This window comes from Mercenaria mercenaria, chromosome 14 (genome assembly GCF_021730395.1).
Source record: "Mercenaria mercenaria strain notata chromosome 14, MADL_Memer_1, whole genome shotgun sequence".
Taxonomy (NCBI): domain Eukaryota; kingdom Metazoa; phylum Mollusca; class Bivalvia; order Venerida; family Veneridae; genus Mercenaria; species Mercenaria mercenaria.
The window spans coordinates 42256122-42282331 of NC_069374.1; the positions used below are offsets into that span (position 1 = coordinate 42256122).

Below are 26210 nucleotides of genomic sequence, written 5' to 3' on the forward strand. Positions count from 1 at the left end.
AATGAAATATGTTTTCTCAAATTAACTTGAGAATGCAGAGACAGGTAATCTGATTGGATATATTTATTGCAAAAATACCAATGAAACATTACGTTAAATAAGAGATAAGGTGGAGCAACAAATATGGCTGACCGAGAGACAAAGGTGAAAAATTAGGATGTTTAATACACATTTTTACTCTTTTGAAACATTGCCATTTCATGAAAATAACTCGATTTGTTCTTAAACACAAATTTGATATGTATGATACAGGTATTTCATGCGAACTTCGCTTTAAATAAGCAGAAGACTGGTTTCTTTTTGGTCGATTTTAGCGTCCCATTTAATTGTAACAGTCTCAGGAAAAATGTGCAGCCTCGACCGGGATTCGAACCTCGGAACTTCGGCTTACCGTGCCAACGCTCTACCAGTTGAGCTACCGAGGCTTCCCAATACGAGAACCGTTACACACCTTCCCTCTTATTGGGAGACATTGGCACTCCTGGCCAATGTTTGCCGCAGACCATTAACCGAATTCAGATGCACACCCCAGCCAAACTGCTTCGCCCTTCATGGGCTTCAAGGGTGAGCATCCCAGACGAGCCCCCGAATGTAACAGTCTCAGGAAAAATGTGCAGCCTCGACCGGGATTCGAACCTCGGAGCTTCGGCTTCGACAAGAACCACTACATAATTATCAGGTCTAGGAAAGTGGTATATTTACAGAAATTTACAAATAATATATAAATTTACAGATTTTTCGATCTATAAAATACAGATGAAATGTTTGAAAACTGCTAAAATCGTACTTGGACTCAAAATCGCAACTTGAAATTGATTGATTTACTTACTGGTACTGATGATAAACCCGAACAGAAAATGAGGTTTTTTACATGTAACTTTTTCATTTCTGCAAATTGTAATCAATGGTAGGTATCAAAATAAAGCTTAACATTTGCTGAAAACTTTACATAAATCAAATGTATTTTCAGTTAACAAACTCACACAAAGTGAGGCCCTGCAAGGGGTTTGTAAAATGTGGACTGTATGAACGTTTACTGATGATAAATTCGAACACTTTGTCATTTACAAAATTTTCTTCATACTATTATACGAAACCTTCCCCAAAAAGCTGCAACATTCGAATCATTCCTGATCAAGTAATGAAAGTTATCAAATGTCAGGCCTTCATGTTTCAACAGTGAGCATTCGCAAAAAACACCCACTTCCCAGTAATTTTGGATAAATATTTTTTATACAAATAAATGTAAGTCATTTATTTATACAGAATATGTACCAATTTAGTTTTTGTTTACACCAGTTGGTGTTGTTAGTGGAATCTATTAGATGGTGCGTTCAATTTTATAAATAACCGATTGCAATTGAAAATTTCTCAGGTGGTCGACTTTATGATCTGTCTGGGTTTATCATCAGTACCAGTAGTCTAAATAATGAGACCTCGGGTAGACCGATTTTACATTTTGATATTTTACATTGTCTACCTAGAGGTCTCAACCAGAAACAATCAAAACTGTGGTGGAAACTGTGGTCGATTGAAATTACGATTTATCAGTAGTCACGATTTTTCTTTAGCCTTAACAGCTTACCTGTTGTTTTAAATCATAAATAGTAAATAAAAAACATAAGAACAGGACATATTTATCAAGAATTTCTGTTGTAAAGAATTTAAACCTCTAACGTTTGAATCGTCTTCATGTAATGGCGGTCGGAGGCGTGACCAATGAAAATGCTTCGTGTAGTAATGTGTTTACCTGTATCAGCCATTTTCCAACATGTAGTACACGCAATTTAAACCTCTGAATTTTTTTAACTGCCATAGTTTGAAAGTTTTTTTAAGGAATCTAGATAATATATACATCACTGCAAAGGAAAAATCAAAGTACTGAGAGGACTGATGAGGGCAGTGCTTTGCAGTTTCAAGACTTGATGTAACCCATTCATGTCAGGGAAGTACATGCAGGCATTATGTAATGCACTTGTGTGTGGCAAGAAATGGATGGGTCACAACTTTAACAGTGCACAACAATAAAATTTATTAACTTTGTGTTCAATACACTTCTATATTTATGTCTCCCCCAGGAGACATATTGTTTTTGCTCTGTCCGTCCGTCCGTCCGTACGTCACACTTCATTTCCGAGCAATAACTGGAGAACCATTTGACCTAGAACCTTCAAACTTTATAGGGTTGTAGGGCTGCTGGAGTAGACGACCCCTATTGTTTTTGGGGTCACTCTGTCAAAGGTCAAGGTCACAGGGGCCTGAACATTGAAAACCATTTCCGATCAATAACTAGAGAACCACTTGACCCAGAATGTTGAAACTTCATAGGATGATTGGTCATGAAGAGTAGATGACCCCTATTGATTTTGGGGTCACTCCGTCAAAGGTCAAGGTCACAGGGGCCTGAACATTGAAAACCATTTCCGATCAATAACTAGATAACCACTTGACCCAGAATGTTGAAACTTAATAGGATGATTGGTCATAAAGAGTAGATGACCCCTATTGATTTTGGGGTCACTCCGTCAAAGGTCAAGGTCACAGGGGCCTGAACATGGAAAGCCATTTCCGATCAATAACTAGAGAACCACTTGACCCAGAATGTTGAAACTTCATAGGATGATTGTACATGCAAAGTAGATGACCCCTATTGATTTTGGGGTCACTCCATTAAAGGTCAAGGTCACAGGGGCCTGAACATTGAAAACCATTTCCGGTCAGTAACTTGAGACCCACTTGACCCAGAATGTTGAAACTTAATAGGATGATTGGTCATGCAGAGTAGATGACCCCTAACGATTTTGGGGTCACTCTGTGAAAGGTCAAGGTCACAGGGGCCTGAACATTGAAAACCATTTCCGGTCAGTAACTTGAGAACCACTTGACCCAGAATGATGAAACTTCATAGGATGATTGGTCATGCAGAGTAGGTGACCCCTAACGATTTTGGGGTGACTCTGTTAAAGGTCAAGGCCACAGGGGCCTGAACATGGAAAACCATTTCCAATCAATAACTTGAGAACCTCTCGACCCAGATTGTTGAAACTTCATAGGATGATTGTTCATGCAGAGTAAATGAGCCCTATTGTTTTTGGGGTCACTCCTTTAAAGGTCAAGGTCACAGGGGCCTGAACATTGATAACCAGTTCCGATCAATAACTTGAGAACCACTTGATCCAGAATGTTGAAACTTCATAGGATGATTGAACATGCAGAGTAGATGACCCCTATTGATTTTGGGGTCAGTTAATTAAAGGTCAATATCACAGTAGCCTGTTCATGTAAAATCATTTTTTGGAAATAACTTGAGAACCACTTGACCTACATTGTTGAAACTTAATAGGATGATTGGACATGCAGAGTAGATGACCCCTATTTATTTTGAGGTCACTTGATCAAAGGTCAAGGTCACAGGAGCCTGAACAGTGACTTGAGAACCACTAGGCCAAGAGTGTTGAAATTTAGCGGGATGACTGGACATGCCAAGTAGATGATCCCTATTGCAGCCAACCATCAGTGTCTCTTTGACTTTCGCTCCTGACCCCTATTGACTTCTTGCCTATAGGACTTTGCATTGGGGGAGACATGCGCTTTTTTACAAAAGCATTTTCTAGTTTGTTCAAAAGGTAAAGATAAAAATCTAGTCTTGTTCAATAGCAGTTGTTCATCGACAAACAAAAACCTTTCATTGCCAGATTTGATAAAATGAAAAAGATAAAGCTATACAATGTATTTCAATTTCTTCAATACTTCTGTTTGCACTCTATGTCTTGACATCATGTGTTCTTGACAGGCTAACAGAAACAGGTAAACTTTGTAACACTTTATGAAAGTTTGAAAAGAAAGTCAAAATATTCCAATATGTGAAAGTTTAAAGGGACAGGATTTCCTTGAACTGACATTGAAAAAATCTAGGCTATGTTTTCTAATGTGTACAATACTTATCAATTAAAAAAAGTCAGGAATGTTTTTTGTTACAAATAAGCATCATTTTAATAAGGAATCGTCATTAGTTAACACACAAACACCTGTAAAAATATTTTTACAGATCTACCTTTTTTCCATTCCAACTATTGCTAAAATTCAGTAACTGTTTTCTTAAAAACATACATGATATATGGTGATATTATTATTCATGTTGTTTGTTGATCAAAATAACATTGTCTGTTTCAATTTTAGGTTATTTAATATACACCTGTATTTCAAACTATCAATATCATAATATAGGAAATACATTAAACACTATGAAAACCGTGATTTGTCATATCAATGAACCTACCGAACTGGCGTATACTGTTAGGTTCTAGTAAATTAGGATACGAAACGCCCGTGGAAAAAGAACAAGATTTCTGGTGGTTCTGCCTTCGAATATCACCATCAGAAACCATTTGCACCCTCAGATAGATGAAATACATTAAACTGCTAACATAAATGTACATCTGCAGGGATCCAAGAAAATGAGGCCAAAATTTAACGGGCACCTGCGGCAAGTTATCATCGCAGAATGGTGGATTACCTCCCATAGCAAAAATTACTCGGTCTGAAAAATGATGAAATACGTATTTGTACGCGCAATTATAACAGTATCTAGCGCACTTTTTACGTTAAACGATAATTTTCCTGCAGATAAATACCAGTTTGATTAGCGTAAATGGCGTTTTTTATAATATAAAAATCTGGGAATGAATTTTTTCTTTGGTCCTTTTTCAAGGATTTCTCGAACATTATATGTTAAACACGTCATATGCATAATGTTCTGATCTTTAGACTAAAGAATCAGGCACATGTTCAGTTTGGGAAATGCTGTACTTTCCCAGAATAAGCGTGTTTCTATTGGCCCTATAGTGAGGTCGGATTTCAGGAAAAAGTAAAAAAATATCTCCCCTGATTTGCGGTGGCGTGGTGGTTGCTATTGAAATTACTGCATGCCCGCAAGATTCTGATGCCATAACTTTTGACAACATCTCCATGGATTCAAACCTTCCCTAGATGACATGTATATTCAGGATGCTCTCTCCAATTCACAGTACATATCCATACCGGCGCACTCTTTGCGAAATCTGCTATAACGGCGGTTTCTTTGCGTTGGCACCAGCTATTTTTTGCTATAAACAGTGCCCAAGTTGGTATGGGAGGCGAAAAGTCGAGCTGCCATCCATGATCATAGGTATGCTGCTCAAAAATAAGTAGAGCACGGAACATAAGATTGTCTTTTCTATGTTTTATAGTGTTTACTTTTTAATTATCAGCGATTTTGCTCGCAACTCGATGAAATTTGTTGATGGTGTACTGACATGGAACACTAGCCCGACTTTTTCCACAGTCTTTAACCAGTTTTTGCTTTACGCACAGAGAGGCTCTAGGCTAATGACTATCTGGAAACATTATTGCTTAATTAATTTGGTGTGTTTATCTGACTTTTTATAACTGCCAACCTGTTTATAGCAAAGAATTGCCGGTGCCGACGCAAGAAACCGCCGATAAAGCATATTTCGCAAAGAGTCCACCGATATGGATATGCACCGAGCTATTGTGTATTAAATTTTAGTAACTATTTGAAATTCAATTAATTTTTATGCAACTTCTGTGGACAAGACATTTTGATTAACGATTTACAGCTGATTTCGAGATCAAAATATATAATTATACATAATATACAATCACGAATAAGGATGGTCCGACCAAGTACATAAATATGCCTTTTAGCTTTAAAATGTTCTTAATAGTTGGTGTAAAACAGAAGTAATCTGTTCATAGTTGATTTTACGAATCTACTGACGATTATTAGATTAGATAATAATTACAAAAAATCAAACTGTCAAATTAATTCCTCCCCTCCCCACCCCCGAACCAAATAAGTCATCAATTCAAACTGACGAATAAGTAATGATTTTTTTCTACCTATTCTATTTCAAGTAAAACACTGTTTTTTATTTTATTTATTATTATTTTTTTTTTATATAGTATTAATTTTTATAAATAACATATCTTTTGAAATATTTTCTTAGACATGCGAAAAGTATTTCATTTCAGCACTGTATTTTCTGAAATAATATTTTAGAAATAACACCTGCACAGAAAAGATATTTTAACAGATTGCGAATCGGGATCTATAGAATGTTGCCGCATATTTATAGATTCGCCTACTGATAAACGGTACTGATCGCCGCAAACTGATAAAGTTTCTCCATAATACACATCCACAACAGTGCATGGCGATGAAAAAAATCAATAATCGACTTATCAGTGGCGTTGCAATTCCTTAGTAGTTGCTATTTTCACACAGAATCATGAACACATTTTTTTAGCGTATTGAAACTAGTTATTGGATTTCAGAATGGGTCACATGATCAAAACAGGTGTCGGTTTCAGAATCGATCACGTGATCAAATCAAGCGTCTTTATTATTCTTACGCTTAAGAAGATCTATTATTAGCCCACCATCATCAGATGGTGGGCTATTCAAATCACTCTGCGTCCGTGGTCCGGCGTCCTTCCGTCCGTCCGTCCTTCCGTTAACAATTTCTCGTTATCGCATCTCCTCAGAAACTACCAGGGGGATTTTGACCAAACTTTGTCAGAATGATGTATTGGTACCCTAGTTGTGTCCCCCTGAAAATCAGACTGGTTCAACAAATTTTTAGTAAGTTATGGCCCTTTGTTTATTTCTATAATTTACATAGATTTATATAGGGAAAAACTTTGAAAATCTTCTTGCCAAAACCACAGAGCCTAGGGCTTTGATTTTGGTATGAGATCATCTAGTGGTCCTCTACCAAGATGATTGAAATTATTTCCCTGGGGTCTAATATGGCCCGCCCGGGGGTCACTGGTTTATATAGACTTATATAGGGAAAAACTTCGAAAAACCTCTTGTCCAAAACCACAGGGCCTAGGGCTTTGATATTTTGTATGTGACATCATCTAGTGGTCTTCTACTAAGATTGTTCAAAATTATCCCCTAGGGTCAAATATGGCCCCGCCCGGGGGTCACATGGTTTACATTAGACTTTTTATAGGGAAAAAACTTTGAAAATCTTCTTGTCCAAACCACAAAGCTAGGGCTTTGATATTGTAATGTAGCATGCCTGGTGGTTCTCTACCAAGTTTGTTAAAATTATCCCTAGGGTCAATATGGCCCCGCCCTTGGGGTCACATGGTTCATATTTGACTTATATTAGGAAAGCTTTTAAAAAACTTCTTGTCAATAACCTACAACATTCAAATTTTGGACCCATGTATGGTTTTGAGTGGCAAGATGAACCTTGACATGAGTTGACCTTGATTTTGACCTAGTGACCTACTTTCACATTTCTGTAGCTACAACCTTCAAATTTGGACCATATGCATAGTTTTGTGCACAGAAATAAACTTTGACCTTGACATTGACCTAGTGACCTACTTTCACATTTTTGAAGGTACAGGCTTCAAATTTGGACCACAGGCATAATTTCGTGTTCCGAAATGAAATTTGACCTTGATTTAGACCAGTGACCTACTTTCACATTTCTCAAGCTACAGCCTTTAATTTGGACCACATGCATGGTTTTATGTACCAAAACAAAACTTTAACCTTTACATTGACCTGGTGACCTACTTTCACATTTTTGAATGTACAGGCTTCAAATTTGGACACATGCATAGTTCTGTATTCCAAAATAAAATTTTGACCTTGATTTTGACCTAGTGACCTACTTTCACATTTCTCAAGCTACAGCCTTCAAATTTGGACCACTTGCGTAGTTTTATGTACCGAAATGAACTTTGACCTTAATTTTGACCTAGTGACTTACTTTCACATTTCTGTAGCTACAGGCTTCAAATTTAGACCACATGCATGGTTTCGTGTACCGAAACAAACTTTGACCTTTACATTGACCTAGTGACCTACTTTCATATTTCTCAAGCTACAGCATTCAAATTTGGACCACTTGTGTAGTTTTGTGTACCGAAATGAACTTTGACCTTTAGATTGACCTAGTGACCTACTTTCACATTTCTGTAGCTACAGGCTTCAAATTTAGACCACATGAATAGGATTGTGTACTGAAACAAACTTTGACCTTGACACTGACCTAGTGACCTGCTTTCACATTTTTGAAGGTACAGGCTTCAATTTTGGACTACATGCATACAGTTGTTTCTGAAGTGAAATTTGACCTTGATTTTGACTTAGTGACCTACTTTCACATTTCTCAAGCTACAGCCTTCAAATTTGGACCACTTGCATAGTTTTGTGTACCGAATTAAACTTTGACCTTAAGATTGATCTAATGACCTACTTTCACATTTCTCAAGCTACAGCTTTCGAATTTGGACCACATGCACAGTGTTGTGTACGGAAATGAAGTTTGACCTTGAGCTAGTCAGTAAGTCTTGAAATTTGGAACACTCAAAAATGGCACATTGGTGGGCGCCAAGATTACTCTGTGATCTCTTGTAATTTATATTTATAATGCAGTTTAGTTTTCTTCAGATACTGTTGTTAAATTTAAAATGTGTAGATCTATTTAATCATATCTGGATCAAAAATATAATTGCAAAGTGCAGTATGAAAGTTATGTTTGGTAAATACTTTGGAACTTGTTTTCTGTGTGTTGTCAGGTTGGTCATAAGCTCAACAAGAAAATTGAAAGACGGTTTGTTAAATCTGGGGGCATTGTCCCCAATTACAGGCTTTCTATGTATGTATTTCTTTTTTTGATCCATCGCTTTATTATAACACAATTCCCGTCCAACGGATTCCGTTGGCTGTTATTTACGCAAAGAAGGGGACAGTGCTGTCACATTCTTTTCCTTTTCTGGTTTGTACTCGGAGGTGGATATCGACAAGTCAAAAAATATTAACGATATTCAACTCTCGAGTACAATTATTTGGACTATTGATTTACTGTACTTATGGCATGCATAAATAAAGGTCAGTTGTAACTTTCAGTCGCTTTTGTTGACTTTGATTTTTTTTGAAAATGCCAAACACTCAAAGTCAATAAAAATGGCTGAAACTCACAAATGACGTTAATTTATGCATACTGTAAATAAACCTATTAATTTCAAGCTGCGGTTTTTGGAATTAATGTAATTTCATCAGTTTTCATACACACAATCTGTAAATTTACAGATCGAAAAATCTGTAAATTTATAGATTATCTGTAAATTTACAGATAATCTGTAAATATACCACTTTCCTAGACCTGATTATAGAAAAAATATATGATTTTCCCAATGCTGAGATTCCCATTAAAAACATCAAAAAATAAATTTTAAATTGTTTTAAAAATGTAGTTGAAAGCCATAGGATAAACAAATACTATGCACATGATTATATCTAGACATTAGTCAAAATAATTTGACGGTCAGGTTGTTTTATATTTGTGACGGCAATTGTCAATACTCTGAAGGACCAAAATAATGGAGGATAAATCACAGTACACAGTCATGTAAAGTTATTGGTTTTAACGCTTGCACACATTGCCGTGTAGATGCGGTAAAGGTTAATTGTGTACAGTACATACATACAAAGGTTTAAATCACCTGAAAATTCGGTATTTTACATAAATCAATGAGGAACTGAATCCCTTTTTGATAAATGTAAGTTTTATTTGCATTTATCTCATATTCTCAACAAAATCAGCATTTATTAGATCAGCAGCAATAACCGGGGGCGGATCAAGGATTTTTTAGATGTCCCCCTTCTGCTGGTGGGGGTACGGAAAAGTTTTGTTTCTCGGGGTCAAAGGAGAGCGAATTTTGAACGTTTTAGAGTAAAAAAATGAGTGTAGCGGGGGTATGGATGAACAATTAAGGATGAAAAATTCATTATCGGCCTTGACTAAGTTTAAGCCCCCTGCTAATGACTCACTGACTTCTAAAGGGTTATTAAAAATTTAATATAAATCATGTATTGCGATTATCAATGTGGATGTTTCACTGTGGGGAACCCACGTGACCAGATGGTAAGGTACGGAGCCTGAAATGACAACAAATCGGCTCGATTCGGGTAAAAAAATTAGTCGTATCTTTCTAAATACTTGACGGGTTTTCATAAAATAAAGACGAACGCCTTCCTCTATTAAAGGCAGACACTCGGTGCTGGTAAGAATCCAGAAAAAAATTGATATTTTTTGCAAAAAGTGTAACGGCGCATTTCGTTGATCACAAATTGCTGTGCTATGGCACGGAGCATTTCACTTAAAGGTGCTCTAATTGATTTGCAAATCATCCTCAGGCCATAATTCGTTAGTTATTGTGTGGCTTTCCCGATTTTAGACTGATGAGCGAAATTTTTCTGGATAATATCGGTGCTTGTCGCCACGGCCTGACAAAAACAGAAACGCTGTGGTCTGGAGCACTTTTGGGAAATGCTATGGCCCGGAGCAATATTAAAAGGCTCCATCTTCTTTGCTGAATTTTTGCTTTTTTCCCTAAAAATTTGATTACGTAAAATTATTTTGCTTTGAAGAATATACGAATTTAAACATGTCTTTGCTCTACATGATTTCTACTTGTTCATGTTTCCGCATACATAATCTACTTTAGTCGCTGGAAATAAAAAATACAAAAAGTTTAAATTGTTTACATATTTGAATGTATAATAGAAAATATAAAATCATCTTTATGTTTCAGAAATAGTGGAATACGTATGCGATGTATGCAGTACAAATTTTACCAAAAAATATAATCTTCGCCGGCATCTTATGAAACATTATAATCAGGGGAAATATGTATGTTGTGGAAAGCCATTCAAGGATTCCTTTGACCTGAGGTCTCACCGTGCCAACAAACATGGGGAAACTAAAGAGTTTTGTGTGTTCTTCTTGTGGGACAGAGTTCTCAACAAAATCCCTATTGGCTCGACATGAGAGAAACGAGAAAAAAAGATCATTTTGTCAGTTGCCATCAGTGTGTGACGAAATATACCTGTGTTTCAGACAACTACTAGTCAAAACCTTTATTCATGTTAACTACTGTGTATGTGTTAAACAATTACCTTATTTTTTACATTCCTTTGCACAAGATACATGCTGTGATATTACTGAGCTATTTTTATGCCCCCGAAGGGAGGCATATAGTTTTTGAACTGTCTGTCCGTCTGTCAGTCTGTCGGTCTGTCCGCAATTTTCGTGTCCGGTCCATATCTTTGTCATCGATGGATGGATTTTCAAATAACTTGGCATGAATGTGTACCACAGTAAGACGACGTGTCGCGCGCAAGACCCAGGTCCGTAGCTCAAAGGTCAAGGTCACACTTAGACTTTAAAGGATAGTGCATTGATGGGCATGTCCGGTCCATATCTTTGTCAACCATGGATGGATTTTCAAATAACTTGGCATGAATGTGTACCACAGTAAGACGACATGTCGCGCGCAAGACCCAGGTCCATAGCTCAAAGGTCAAGGTCACACTTAGACGGTAAAGGTCATTTTTCATGATAGTGCATTGATGGGCGTGTCCGGTCCATATCTTTGTCATTCATGCATGGATTTTAAAATAACTACGCATGAATGTGTGACACAGTAAGATGACGTGTCGCGCGCAAGACCCAGCTCCGTAGGTCAAAGGTCCTAAACTCTAACATCGGCCATAACTACTCATTCAAAGTGCCATCGGGGGCATATGTCATCCTATGGAGACAGCTCTTGTTGTTTCTCGTGATTTACCATTGAAACATAATACGATCACTTTTGTGAACATACCTAATTCTGATTTTGAATGTTTCTGGAATGTATTTGAAAGCATGGAAAAAAAGTTTCAATGACCAAAAGCATATAATTATGTAAGTTCAAAATATGTAGCTCTTTCTCGTAAACATATGAAATTAACTCTTATTGCTATTTCAGTACAGTATCCTGTCATATTTCGAAAGTTTTTCATTTTACGAACTTTAAAAGCTTTCGGCGCTTTGATGTAAAATTTCGTCATTAGGTAAGTCAGTGAAGTCAAGTTACAATGATAAAAACAAAATAAAAAATTGACCGTATTCTATTATTATATTTATTATTATGCTTCATTTGTAAATCAAAATATAACATAATCTTTCCTTTGTAAATCAATATGTTCTGTGATAAATCAATGTGATTATAATAAATTTTTATTTAGAAAAATAGGTCGTTTCTTTATTGTAACATTCAAATCAGACAATGTTAATTTGTTTCCAGAAAAGTAATATCTAAATTGTGAAAAATAAAAAAAAAGAAATACTTAAACCTCTCACACAGTTTTAGCAATATTTTTTCATAATATTCGGAGAACATTTATAAAATTTCTCAGACATTTAGGCGTATGTCTTGAACAATATTCAGAAAATTACAACTAAATCCCCTACTGTATGATAAAATGTAGTTATATATGTGTATTGTGACTTCCACCCAAACTTGAAAATGAACATATAAGCAAGCGAATTTGTTATGTGACAGAAAAATCACAAAACAAAAAAAACCTTTACAAGGTTAGTTTGTAAAACTACTCCTTTTGTTTTAAACTAATTAATTTCAGGCGAATCCTGAAACATTCTATCAGTTAAGACACCAGTCTCCATATCTCATTCATGCGTGTCCTTGCGTAAGCTTTTGGCCATCGAATGTTACGCAAAAAGACCATCCATCCAGTGCAATCGAAAGAGAATCAATCATGCCAGTTAGAATCCCCAGCTGTGGTTGTTCATTACCTCTGTCATATGTTATGGATCAAACTTTCTCAACACGCTCATCGAAGCCACTGCAAAATTAATTCCAGACTCACAAGGGGATAACATTGCTTTTTCACCTCGACTTTCAACAAGCTGACCATCATTTTTAAAACCACCCATAAAATGAATAAAGCGCCCACCAAATAGCCTGAATTCCAGAACAATATACTTTGCTTAGAATAGCGCATGTCACTGCTGTTCTGTAAACTTTACCATTTTACAACGTCTGTAAAAAGTTGAAAGGCGGTATTGTCTAGGAGAAAGTTCCCTGAAGAAGTTTAACATCACTTCATCTAAGTCACATTCTTTTAGCTATCTGAGACCTATTGGTAAAATATTTTCAATGCTGTCGGCAATCTCATTTTTAGCTCATCTGATTTTTTGAAAAAAAATGATGAGTTATTGTCATCACTTGAGCGGTTGTCGGCGTCGGCGTCGGCGTCGGCGTTGCCTGGTTAAGTTTTATGTTTAGGTCAGCTTTTCTCCTAAACTATCAAAGCTATTTTCTTTGAAACTTGGAATACTTGTTCACCATCATAAGCTGACCCTGTATAGCAAGAAACATAACTCCATCTTGCTTTTTGCAAGATTTATGGCCCCTTTTGTACTTAGAAAATATCAGATTTCTTGGTTAAGTTTTATGTTTAGGTCAACTTTTCTCCTAAACTATCAAAGCTTTTGCTTTGAAACTTGGAATACTTGTTCACCATCATAAGCAGACCCTGTACATCAAGAAACATAACTCCATCTTGCTTTTTGCAAGAATTATTGCCCTTTTGGACTTAGAAAATCAGTTTTCTTGGTTAAGTTTTATGTTTAGGTCAGCTTTTATCCTAAACTATCAAAGCTATTCCTTTAAAACTTGCAACACTTGTTCACCATCATAAGCTGACCTGTACAGCAAGAAACATAACTCCATCCTGCTTTTTGCAAGATTTTATGGCCCCTTTTGGACTTAGAAAATATCAGATTTCTTGGTTAAGTTTTATGTTTAGGTCAACTTTTTCTCTTAAACTATCAAAGCTATTGCTTTAAAACTTGCAAACTCTTGTTCACCATCATAAGCTGACCCTGTACAGCAAGCATACATAACTCCATCCTGCATTTTGCAATAATTATTGCCCCTTTTGGACTTAGAAAAATCATTTTCTTGGTTGAATATTATGTTTAAGTCAACTTTTCTCATAAACTATCAAAGCTATTGCTTTAAAACTTGCAACAGTTTTTCACCATCATAAGTGGACACTGTACATCAAGAAACATAACTCTATCCTGCTTTTTGCAAGAGTGATGGCCCTTTTTAGACTTAGAAAATCATGGGTAGGACAATATTTCTGTTATACAAAAAAAATCAGATGAGCGTCAGCACCCGCAAGGCGGTGCTCTTGTTATACTCATCGTCAAAAAAATGTACACAAGTTATCATTCAATATGTCATTACAGCTGTTATCCATGTGTTGGTGCGACGTTAAATCCAACAAAAAATACAGCTGTTATTCTGCTTTTCAGTAAAAGCACTGAATAGAGATTTCCTTGTTTTTTGAAGAAACATACCAGTGGTTTGTTTGAGGAACGACTAGGACTAATTTTGAAAGGACTTGAATGTATAATTCTTTTGTTCTTGGAACTTGATCTACTCGGCGCCCACTTATATGGCGATCCGTGAGCCCTTTTTTCTTTAGACCTTTCGTGAGTGAGAAGAAAGTGTATTGGAGCCACTTTTAAATAGTTTTATTGTTGGCGTTTTCACAATATATTCCAAACATTTTAAACTTTCTTCAATTGAATTCGGCCAAAATTTTGGTCTAACTACTTTTGGATTTTTGTCGACGTCTGTCGAAAGCACTTAAAGATAACTTCGCCGACCTTTGGCTCCTCATCATTGACTGAACCTGAAAATGAAATCACAAGCACATAGAATAGTTTTTACATTTTTAGCTCATCTGATTTTTTGAAAAAAAATGATGAGTTATTGTCATCACTTGAGCGGTTGTCGGCGTCGGCGTTGCTTGGTTAAGTTTTATGTTTAGGTCAGCTTTTCTCCTAAACTATCAAAGCTATTGCTTTGAAACTTGGAATACTTGTTCACCATCATAAGCTGACCCTGTATAGCAAGAAACATAACTCCATCTTGCATTTTGCAAGATTTATGGCCCCTTTTGTACTTAGAAAATATCAGATTTCTTGGTTAAGTTTATGTTTAGGTCAACTTTTCTCCTAAACTATCAAAGCTATTGCTTTGAAACTTGGAATACTTGTTCACCATCATAAGCAGACCCTGTACATCAAGAAAAAAAACTCCATCTTGCTTTTTGCAAAAATTTTTTCCCCCCCTTTTGGACTTGAAAAATCATTTTTTCGGGGTTAAATTTTTTTTTAGGTCAACTTTTACCCTAAACTATCAAAGCTTTTTGGTTTAAAAATTGCAAACGTTTTTCACCACAAAGTGGACCCTGTACGAAAGAAACATAACTCCACCCTGCTTTTTGCAAGAATGATGGCCCCCTTTTGGACTTAAAATATCAATTTTTGGTTAAGTTTTATTTTTTAGGCAACTTTTTCTTTTTAAACCATCAAACTATGCTTTAAAACTTGAAACCTGTTGTTCACCACAAAGCGCCCTGAAAAGCAAGCAACATAACTCCACCTGCTTTTTGCAAAAATTTTTTTTCCCCCTTTTGGATTTTGAAAAATCATTTTCTTGGTTAAATATTAGTTTAAGTCAATTTTTTCTATAAACTATAAAACTATTGTTTTAAAAATTGCAACTTTTTTCCAATCATAATGGACACTGTACATCAAAAAAACATAACTCTTTCCTGCTTTTTGCAAGAATGGGCCCCTTTTTTGACTTAGAAAATCTGGGTAGGACAAATTTCTATTTAAAAAAAAAAATCAATGGCGTCGCCCCCGCAGGCGGTCTCTTGTTTAAAAAGCATTTTGAACACAGCTGAAATCATGTGCTTCAAATTCAAGGGATCCAGTGTTTTACTTAGAGTAACCGAAATTCCGTTCAAAATTTTAAAACTTAAAAAGTTTTCCCGAAAGAACTTAAAAATTCCCTTAAATTTCCGTAATTTTGAGAAAAGCGGTTGGATATTGATAATCTACTGTATAACAATGACCCCGTGAGTAAAACATGAAAAAATTCAGCAAAAAAAGGAGCCTTTGATATTGCCCGGGGCCTTGCATTTCCCAAAGTCTCCGGACCATGCGCTTCGTTTTTGTCGGGCCCCGTCTCAGTCTAAAATGGGGAAAGCCACAAAAACTAAGAATTATGGCTGAAGATGATTGCAAATCAATTAGAGTCTTTAAATGAAATGCCCCATCCAAGCACAAAAATTTGTGATAAACAAAAGGCCGTTACCTTTTTGCAAAAATATCATTTTTTTCGGGTTCTTACCAGCAACGAGTATCTGCCTTTTAATAGAAGAAGGCTTGCCCTTTTTTTTAAAGAAAACCCGTCAAGTAAAAAGAAAGTTACTACAAATTTTTTTTACCCGAATCGAGCCGATTTGTTGTCCTTTCAGGCTCCGTACCTTACCATCTGGTCACGTGGGTTCCCCACAGTGTGTTTGCCATTTGATCTCAAAGTTCCCCAGTTCTAACAATGATGTTAGGGGAAATGTTAAACAAAGTAGTAGTAATACCACTCCAAATCAAATATCCTTTCCATTCAGACGAGTTTTCATCCTTGTTTTTGGAATTTCGATACACAGCAGTTGGTCACGCACAATAAATATGAGTTTTTACTTTGTTCAACTGTGGAGTGCAGCGAATTCATTTTTTCTTGGATTGATTTACAATAGTATTATACACAACAAGTATTTTTTGGTTTCCACGGTGCCCGCAGCCCGCGTCTTGACCGGTGGAGATATTCCCCATTAAAAGTAAATCGTCTGAATAAAAGTGTTGGTGATTTTATGTTTAACAAAATAAAAAGTAAAATAAATTTTGCAGGTGTTCACAATGCAAATATTAAACAAAGAGCTATAAAAATAAATTGTTGTTAATAAAAATTTCTTTGATATTAGTATATATATTTTTGTGCGAATCAATTTGACCCCCTGACCCTTGACCTTTCAAAAGGGATTTCACTTCCCCTAACTTAAATCAACTTGGTCCCTTGATACCCTAAAAATTTTTTTAAATCTTTATTTAAAAAACCAAATGAAAACCTTTGGTTTTAAACAAAAAAAAGTTTTTGTTTTTTGGTCCGGACTGCCCCCCCTGACCTTCCCCTCGGTCCGAACTGACCAATGCCGGCCAATTTAAAATCCCGGTTTAAACAGACTAAAAGTTTTAAAGTTAAATTTAAAATACATTTTGATATGAGGAGTTTACAAAATAAAATATATTTTTTGAAAGAAAAAAGTTTTAGGAAAATTAAAAACCCCCCATTATTTATAAAAAAAATGGGAAAAAAAAATGTAAAAGCTACCTTTTCATTTGTGGAAAATGAAATCAAAGTTTGTTAAAGACAGGAGGTAATTTGATTTTCACAAACCCTTTGTTACCTTTATTCCCTAAAAAATTTTTAAAACCCCCGGGGATATAATTATTGGGGCCAGGAAACCCCCTAGATAATGGCCCCCCTGTCAATGAACTGGAGCAGATGTTGGGCCCATGACTTTTGCAAACTAAGACTAAGTAAAGTGAATGTCCCAAAAAAATGCTTTCCAATTTAAATAAAACTAAATAAAAAACATTTGGAGAAAAGATTGAAAAAATTTTAGTTTTTAAAAACCTATCAAAACGAAAAAAAGGGTTGGGACAAAAATAAAAAAAAGGGGAAAAGGGGGGGTAGGATACCCCCAAAATCCCATGAGCGTGAATTAGCAGAAAAAATTTACACAAAACCAAATTTAAAAAGAAAATTTAGGAAACAAGGTGTAGTTAAGATATTGGGTACTTGGCAGTGATTTGTTGCATGCAAAGTTTTTTTCAAAATATAATAAAAGGAGTAAAATATTGTTAACCGTTATTGATTATTTAGTAAATGTGTTTGGGGTTATTCCATTAAAAAATAAAACGGGAGAATTGTTACTAAAGCTTTGAAAAAATAATTTTAGAAGGAAAGATTACCAAAAAAATTTTATGGGTAGATGAAGGAAAAGAATTTTATAATAAAAAGTTTGAATCATTTTGAATAAAAAAAGTTAAATATTTATCAACTTTAAATAAGGAAAGGCTTTTTGTAAAGAAAGATTTAATAGAATTTAAAAAGAATAAGGGAAATATTTTTACAGCAAAAACTTATACTTATTTAGTAATTTGCAGGTAGGGTTTGATAAATATAAAAAAACAAAAATTCGTATAAAATGCAAAAAACCCGAAGCTAGAAAAAACAAAAAGGTTTATTTTTTATTTTAATTTATATGGTGATTTAAAGATCCCAAAGAGAAAAAGCAAAATTTAAAATTTGGTGTGGGTTTCGCTTAACCCCCTTAAAAGACTTTTTTAAAAAGGTATACCCAAACTGGCGGGGAAAAATATTTTAATTTAAAAAAATTAAAATACAATCCCAGAACATCCTTTAAAAATTTTAAATGATAAAATATTTTCAAGGTTCTTTTATGAAAAAAACTTTTCCCTACTACACAAGAAGTTTTTAGAATAAAAAAGTTATTAGCGAACTAAAGAAAAAAAAGCTTTAGTAAAATGGAAGGGTTATAGGAAAATTTAAATTGTTGGGTTCCGTTTAGCGATTTTGAACAAATTTAATTTAGAAAAAAAATTTTTAATTAATAAATGAGCAAAAAAATTAAATTTTCAAATATAATGGAATAGAAACAATAGTAAATTTAAATTTTTCACTTAACTAAACTAGCTGTGCTTACAAAAAAAGTTTAAATTTTGTGGGGAGTAAGTACTGGATTATATTTACAGCGGGGTTTTTTTGGGGTTGTTCCTGCTTAGCACTTTTTCCCAAATTTCCTATTTTGTAGCAGTTCTGGGTTTTCCCATCATAATTACCATATTTAAAAAGACAAAAAATTGACGACAAGAATTTTTTTTTAAAATCACATCACCACAAAATAAAAAAACTTAAAACAAAAAAGGATTGGAAAAGTAAAAAAAGAAGAAGGAAAAAAGTTTTTTCAGGATATTTTTAAAATTTTATTAAAAATGCGAAAAAAAAAAATTTATTCAACACCCCTTGAAAATGCATATAAAGGGAAATTTTAAACTTAACGGAAAAAAAAGTAAAAAAAGAAAAAGAGCGTTTTAAAATTTTACGTTGTTTTTTTAAAAATTTTTTTTTCTATAAGTATATTTATATAATGGTTAATAGAAAGGAGATGAATGATTATCCAAAATTATCTAGCATTTTAGGAGAAATAAAAACCCAGATGAAAATTATATAAGAATTTTTTTAAAAAAAGAAATGTTATTAATCAAAACTTGATAAAATATTAGGATGAAAAAAAATCCCGTTATTGATAATTTAAAAAATTTATGATCCTTATTTCATAAAAGAACTTTATTAAATGGGACTGTGGTTGTCTATTAACTGAAAAAGAAAATGATGAAAAGATTTGTGATTGCCCCCAGCCCAAAATAATTATCGAAAAAATCCTAAAAAAGTTATTGTAACCGCTGTGATATTTAAGAAAAAAATTTTTAAGAAGCACTTACAAAGCTCTAAAGAATTTGGTTTAATCCCGGGGTTAAAAAAAAATGTTTTGTAAAGGGACAAACGAGAAAAATGGGGAATATAAAAAGTTAATGGAAAAAGATATAATTTAAAATTTTTTATTTCTTCTTAAAGTTTTTTAAAACTTTATTTATTTTTATTTTTTTTTTAATTTTTTTTTAATTTTTTTTTAATCCTTTTTTGCTTAAAGATTTTTTTCTAAAATTAATAAATGGAAATCGAGAGATCAAAAAACAATATTAAAAAAATTTAAAAATTTAAAAAATACATATAGACAAGACCCAAAAAAACAATTATTTTTTAACTAAAAAACGACTCTTTAAATACTTAAATCTAAATTTTAAAACTTTAAAAGGGTATAAAAAATAAATGTTTTTTTAAAAAAATAACTTTTGAAAAAAGGATAAAACTGATACAATATAAAATCGTTATTTTCAATCAAAGGCTTTAAAATTTTTAAACAAAACGAAAAAAAAACTTTACATCAAGTTTTTGATGAAATAATAAATAAAATTTGGGTATTGGATTTCTAAAGGAACGGGGGGGGGGAAAAAAAATGAGTCGTTGACTCATTATATAAAAGATAAAATATGCCCTTTGGCTGTTCAAGTTATTTAGAATTAAAAAAAACCATTACAAAATTCAAAAAAGGGGTTTAAAAAAAAATATAAAGAATGATGTAATGAATGTTTTAGATGGTGCATTTAGCTTAAAATTTTCCCTGAAACAAAGCATTCGGAAGTTTTTCAATTATAAAAAAACATATAAAGATTTGATTTAGGAATTAAATTTCCTGTTACATTAATCAAATACCAAAAATAAAAGTTTTAAAATAAAATATCATTTAATTATTTGGAATGAAAAAAAATAGTATTTATCCTTGTCATATCAAATAAAATACGAAGAACCAACATGTTGCTAATTACTAAGAAAAAAATAAATGATAAAATAATGTAAAATAATGATAAAGACGAAAGCCCTCAAAATGTAGTAAAACATTATTTTTGGAAAAAAAGACTTTAACGATTAATGAATAACAAACAAAAAATACAAAAAGAAACTTTTTTGTAGCTTGTCTGCAAACTTAAAAGAAAGAATTTTAAATAAACACATCCAAACTGTTTAGTTTTAATGGTACCCAAAGGGAAAAAAATCCCAAAAAGGGGGGAAAAAAGTAAAATTTAAAAATTATCATAAGGTTTAGCAGTCCCTTTTGAAAATTTTTGCTGATTTTGAATCAATAAAAAAAAGTTTTTGCTTTACCATCAACTAAATCTCATTTACGAACCATATAAAAATCATTGATTGTGGTTTTTCGGTTTAAAAATTTTTTTTTTGTTTGCGATAAATTTAAACAAAACCAACCCCAGATTTATAGGGGTCCTAAGGCGTTTATAAGTTTATTGAAAAAAGCTTGGGAAAGGGGAAATTTGTAAAGAAAATTTAAAGAACATTTTAACAAAGAACTAAAATTTTAAAATGTTTAAAAACCAAATTTAAAAAAAAAAAGTTTTGTCTATTTGTAAAAAAGAAATAAGGAAAATAAAAATCCTGCCCCGTGATTTTGTCAATAACAGGAAAATTCGGGGAATGCTCACTCAGAATGTAAATTTTTTTAAAACTAACACATAAAATTCCTTTTATTTTAAATTTTAAAGGGGTTATGCGGTTTTTTTATTATGCAACAAATGGGGAAATTTAAAAAGAAATTAATGTTTTTCCTAAAAATAGGGAAAGATATATGGCTTTATGATTCTGATTGGGTCTTTATTGATTCATTCCAAATTTTATGTCTCAATCATTGGTAACCTAGAAAAAAATATTCCGAATTTAAATACTTTCTCAAGAATTTGATTACATAAAAATTATTAAAGAAAAAAGGTTGTTTATCCATATGTTACAGGGATTATTTAAAAATTTAAAAGCAAAATTATTTTCAAAAAGAAGAGTTTATTAAATTTTTTAAATGAAACTAATATTTCTGATAATAAATTTCGAACATGCTAAAATGTTTGGAAAAATTTAAATTTAAAACAATGGGGAATTCATTCTATTTTAAAAAATGAGTATTACTTTTAGGATGTATTCGAAAATTTTAGAAAACTATTTTAGAGTACTCAAAATTGATCCTTGTTTTTTTTTAGTGCCTGGTTTAGCTTGGGATGAAATTTTTTAAAAATGACTGGAATTAGTTAGATTTAATACTGATTTTGATATGAAATCTTTTTTATTGAAAAGGATAAGAGGGGGAATAAGTTATATTTCAAAAGATACAGTAAAGCAAACAAAAATATATGAAAGATTATAATTAAAAAGAAAAGGGGGAAATAATTATTACCTCGACGCAAAAACCTTTGGTTTGGGCTATGTGTCAACCTTTCCCTCGGGAAAATTTAAATTTATACCCCGAAAAAAAATTTAAAAAATTAATTGAAAAGGTAAAACTAACTTTATGTTGAATGTGATCTTGAATATCCAAAAAATTACATAAAAACCCCCAATGATTACCCTTTAGCTCCTGAAAAAAATTTTTAACCAATCAAGGCTTTCTAATTATAGAAAAAATATTCAAATTTGAAATAGGAAAAATAATGTAAAGAATTGGGTTCCAACTTTAATGAAAAAAAAAATTAGTAGTTCATTATAAAAATCTTGAACTATATACACAATTAGGTTAAAAATAAAAAAAATACATAAAATATTAACTTTTATGAAACCCTTGGTTTAAAAAAAAGATATTGTTTTTAAATTCCAAAAAAGATCTAAAGAAAAAAAATTCTTTTTAAAAAGGATTTTTTTAAGTTAATGAACAACTCTGTATTGGGTAAGGATGGAGAATTTACGAAGAGGGTTAATATTAAATTAACTCATGATAAAATATTTTTTTAAAAATCATACCAAACCTTTTCATTTGTTAGTTAAAGGGTTTTTAAAACTCAAACTTTTTGGTATTTTTTAAATAAAGAAAGTTTGTTATTAAACGCCCTTGTTATTTTGGGAATGTGCTTCTAGATTTATCAAAAAATTTAATGATGATTTTTTTTAAAATTATTTAAAGGAAAAAGTAAGGGTAATTTGAAAAATTATTGTTTACTGACACTGTTTTCTTTATGTTATGAAATAAAAACCAAAGATGCTATAAAGACTTTTATAAGGACAAAGTTTTATTTGAAAATATGATTAGAAACAATCAAAATTTTTATTTGATAATAAAAAAAGTAATTGGAAAATTTAAAGTAAAGTGCCGGTGTGTAATTTTTTGAATTTGTCGGTTAAGAAGTAAATGTATTCAATTTTTTAGAAAAGAAGTTAATGTTAAAAAATGAAAAGGGAAATTTAAAAAAAACTTGTTTTTAAAGAAAACAATAGCAAAAAAATTTTCAAAGATACTTTGTTTAATAAAACCCAAAAGAAATCACACCTTTAAAGTTATTCGTTCTAATAAACACAATTTTTCCCCAGTTATTTTATAAAAAAACATCTTTACCGTTATGACGAAAAAGATTTTTCTTGATAAGGGTATTGATACATTAGCTTATTTTTTAATTAATTAAAGTTTTTTATTAAATTTTTATTAAAGTTTTTTTTAAAATTATGAACCTAAATTTTTAAAATAAAAATATTTTTAAGTTTTAAAGAATTAAAATAGAAATAACATCATTTATTTTTAAATTTATTCATTTTAATAGAAATAGATCATTTTTTCTTTTATTTTTTGCATTTAACTTTGAAGAATTACATTTTCTTTTTTTTTTATTTGTAATTTAGTTCCCCTTTTATCTAATTTAATTGCATAAACAAGAAAAATTAAAAAATGAATTTAAAAATTAAATTTTTTCATTTTACATTTTGAACTAAACCGGGATACTTTTTAAGTTTTCCTTTGAAAAAAAATCCACCACTACTTGGTATACGTTAAAAACAATGGAGGTTTTCTTTTTAAATTGTTTTTTCTATTTTTTTTTTCTATTTTATTTATTTTTTCATTTATTTTAGAATATTCCATTTTTTATTTTCCAGTTAAAAATTTATTTAAAAAAAAATTCCTTTTTTTTTAAAAATAATTTATAATGTTTGTTCTTTACTCTTTGATTTATTAATTTTTTTGTATTTTATACAATAAATATAAAATGGTACTTTATTTGAACTTTTTTAATGAAAAATAAAAAATAATACCACAAAGCATATTGTTTTGTCTTGATATTGAACATTGTTGTATTTAATTTTGGTATAACTTTTTATTTTTTTTGGGGGAAGTCAAATGGGGCGAAATCATGTTTTTAATAACAAACCAATTGTTCCGGGCCAAACAAGTCATCTAAAAAAAATTATTTTTCCAACTCTATTTTTTTAATTTTTGTAAATTATTTCTACTAAATACACCCCTAAAGTTTTTAATTTTTAATTGTTTTCCCCTTGTTCAAATTTTAAAAATTTGTATTGGTTTGTTTATAAATTTTATTTTTTTTTCTAAGGGGGAATTCGTCTGTAAAGGTCTCCGTTTGATCAAATCTGTTAACCTTTCCCCTTAACAAGATGTAACAAAGGTTTCCAGATAGCAGCCAACATACCTAAAAAGCCCCCGCTTGTTTTTGTTTTTGTGTTTAAATTTAAAACACTCCAAACCTACTAATTGCTTTCTTTTATTAGGTGTAAGAATGGTGTATCATATTTTTCTTTTCATTGCTCTGAAATAATCCATTTCCAAGTTTTTTACTGACACCCGTATGGCAACCCAACAAAGCACCCTGCCCAGAGGGGCTAATATTTTTGGAGTATTTTTGCTGCTTGGGAAAATTGTTTTTTTTAACAAACCAGCCAAAGTCCCAAAAAAACCAAATTTTGCCCTTATGGCATTTGTTTCTTTGAAAAATTTTAATTTCTAATCCCTTCTATTGCAACAGCTTTTTTTAATTTTTTAATTTGTTTTTTTGGGGAAAAAAAAAGGGAAGTTTCCCTTAATTGTTCTTTTTAATCTAAAAGTATTTGGGAAATTTTTTTGTTGTAGGCGGGCTAAATTTTTTTTTTGTCCCTCTGAGGTTAATTTTAATTCAATAATTTGTAAAAATTAATTTATATTTTTTTTAATTTATATTTTTTTATTTAAAAAAATAACAGTTCAATTTTAAAAAAAACAAGTTCATTTCCAAAAGTATTTTTTCAACGTTTCCTCATATAAAAAAATTGCGTAAAAACGATATTTTGCAGGGGAAGTGCAGTTTAACTTAATTGTTTGTAACTGTTAGGGGGCTCTGTAATTATTCCTTTTTTAATTCCAAATTAAAATGAATAAAACCAAACAAAAATTTGAAAATTAAATCTAATGCGACTTCCGATTTTGTTATTTTTTTTATAATAATAATTAAAATTACATCATATATTTCTTGAAACTTGTGTATTTGTTTTTTGGATAAAAAAAAAACCCCCCCCCCCCTTACCAACTTCAAGACGACGGACTCAAAAAGAATTAAACATTCGCTGCATTTAAATTTAAAGTTTTCTAATAAAAGTGGATTATGTTCTTTTTATTACTTTTGTCAGGTCGTTGTAATAAACAAATACAAGTTGTGGTTTTTTTACACCAGCCGTTATTTTAAAAGTTGTATTAGTTTTTTGTGACAGTTTATTGCGTATCATTTCCGAAAGGGTTTACCATCTTGCTTTTTTTAAATTTTCAGTACTTGTCAACCAAATTCATTAAAAAATTAAAGTGGAACCCTAGAATTAATTTTGTTTCAATTATCTACCCCGGATCAGCAGATTTGCTTAAAAATTTAAATTTATCTCATCTGTCAGCTGCAGTGTTTTTTGAATTTTACTTGGGGGAAAAATTAGTTTTTAAACCCGAAAAAATAAAAAATTATTTAATGGAATTTTTTGCATTTACCTCATATTTTTTTGATAAATCCTTTTAATAGCAAAAACCGAAATTTTTTTCGCAGCAGCTTTTCATGTATCTAAAAGATAAATTCATTTGTTCCAGTTGATTTTACATAATCTTCGATATTAATAACTCTTTACATTTTTTACTTTTTATAAAATTTACAATCATAAACAATTTTTTATGACCTAAAATTGTGTCGGTGCGACTTTTTAAACCCCCAAAAAAAAATAAAAAAATTTAAACAATTTTTTCCCTTTTGTTTAACCACTAACTGTCAATTAGAAGCTGCATTATTTTTTAAGCAATTTGAGCTCATCATTAAACCACCCTTAGCAACTTATTTTTTTAAAACTTACTTCAAAATAACCATTAAACCAATCAAAAATAATTCTATCATTAATTGTAAGTGTATCCCTTTTTTTGTTGTTTTCATTATTCCCAGAACAATTAAAGCTGTATCTAATTTTAATAGGAGTTTAATTTATATCTTTTACAAATTCTTTTGTTCTAAACATGATTAAAATTATATATTATTTTTTTTTTTATTTCATTTTTATTTTATTTTTTTTTTATTTTTTTTTTTGTTTTTATTTTTTTTTTATTAAATTTTAAAAAAATTTAGTTTTTTTTTTATTTTTTTTTAAATTTTTGTTTAAAACGTTTTTGTGAGCGAAGTTCCAGACGAGCTAAAGTCCCAGATCCTGACAAATCTAAATTTTTTCTTTATTAATATCCTCCTCTTATATTATTATTTTTATTATTTTTTACTTTTTCTTTTCTTGTATTCCTTAGCAATTAAAACCAACTGCCGGACAGGTTTTTTTTTAAATTTTTAAAAATTTTAGCTGCAGCCAAATTTCCAATTCGTTTCCAAACCTTTTTGTTCCCCTTTTAAGGTGCTTTTCCTGCTGTTTTCCAAATTTTTTTCCAGTGTGCTAATTGAGGATTAATTTAATTCGTTTAAAAAGTCAAAAATACCTGT

General features: G+C 31.7%; 1 protein-coding gene across 1 annotated transcript in view; it reads left to right on the forward strand.

Moving 5' to 3' along the window:
* Positions 1 to 73: 73 nt before the first annotated feature.
* LOC123527386 (peroxisomal membrane protein PEX14-like) overlaps positions 74 to 26210 on the forward strand; it is a 60505-nt gene continuing 34368 nt past the window's right edge. The window contains exon 1 of the mRNA XM_045306793.2: positions 74 to 144. Within this exon, the coding sequence (XP_045162728.2) occupies positions 124 to 144 (21 nt within the window). The 5' untranslated portion in view covers positions 74 to 123. The remainder of the gene's footprint in view (positions 145 to 26210) is intronic.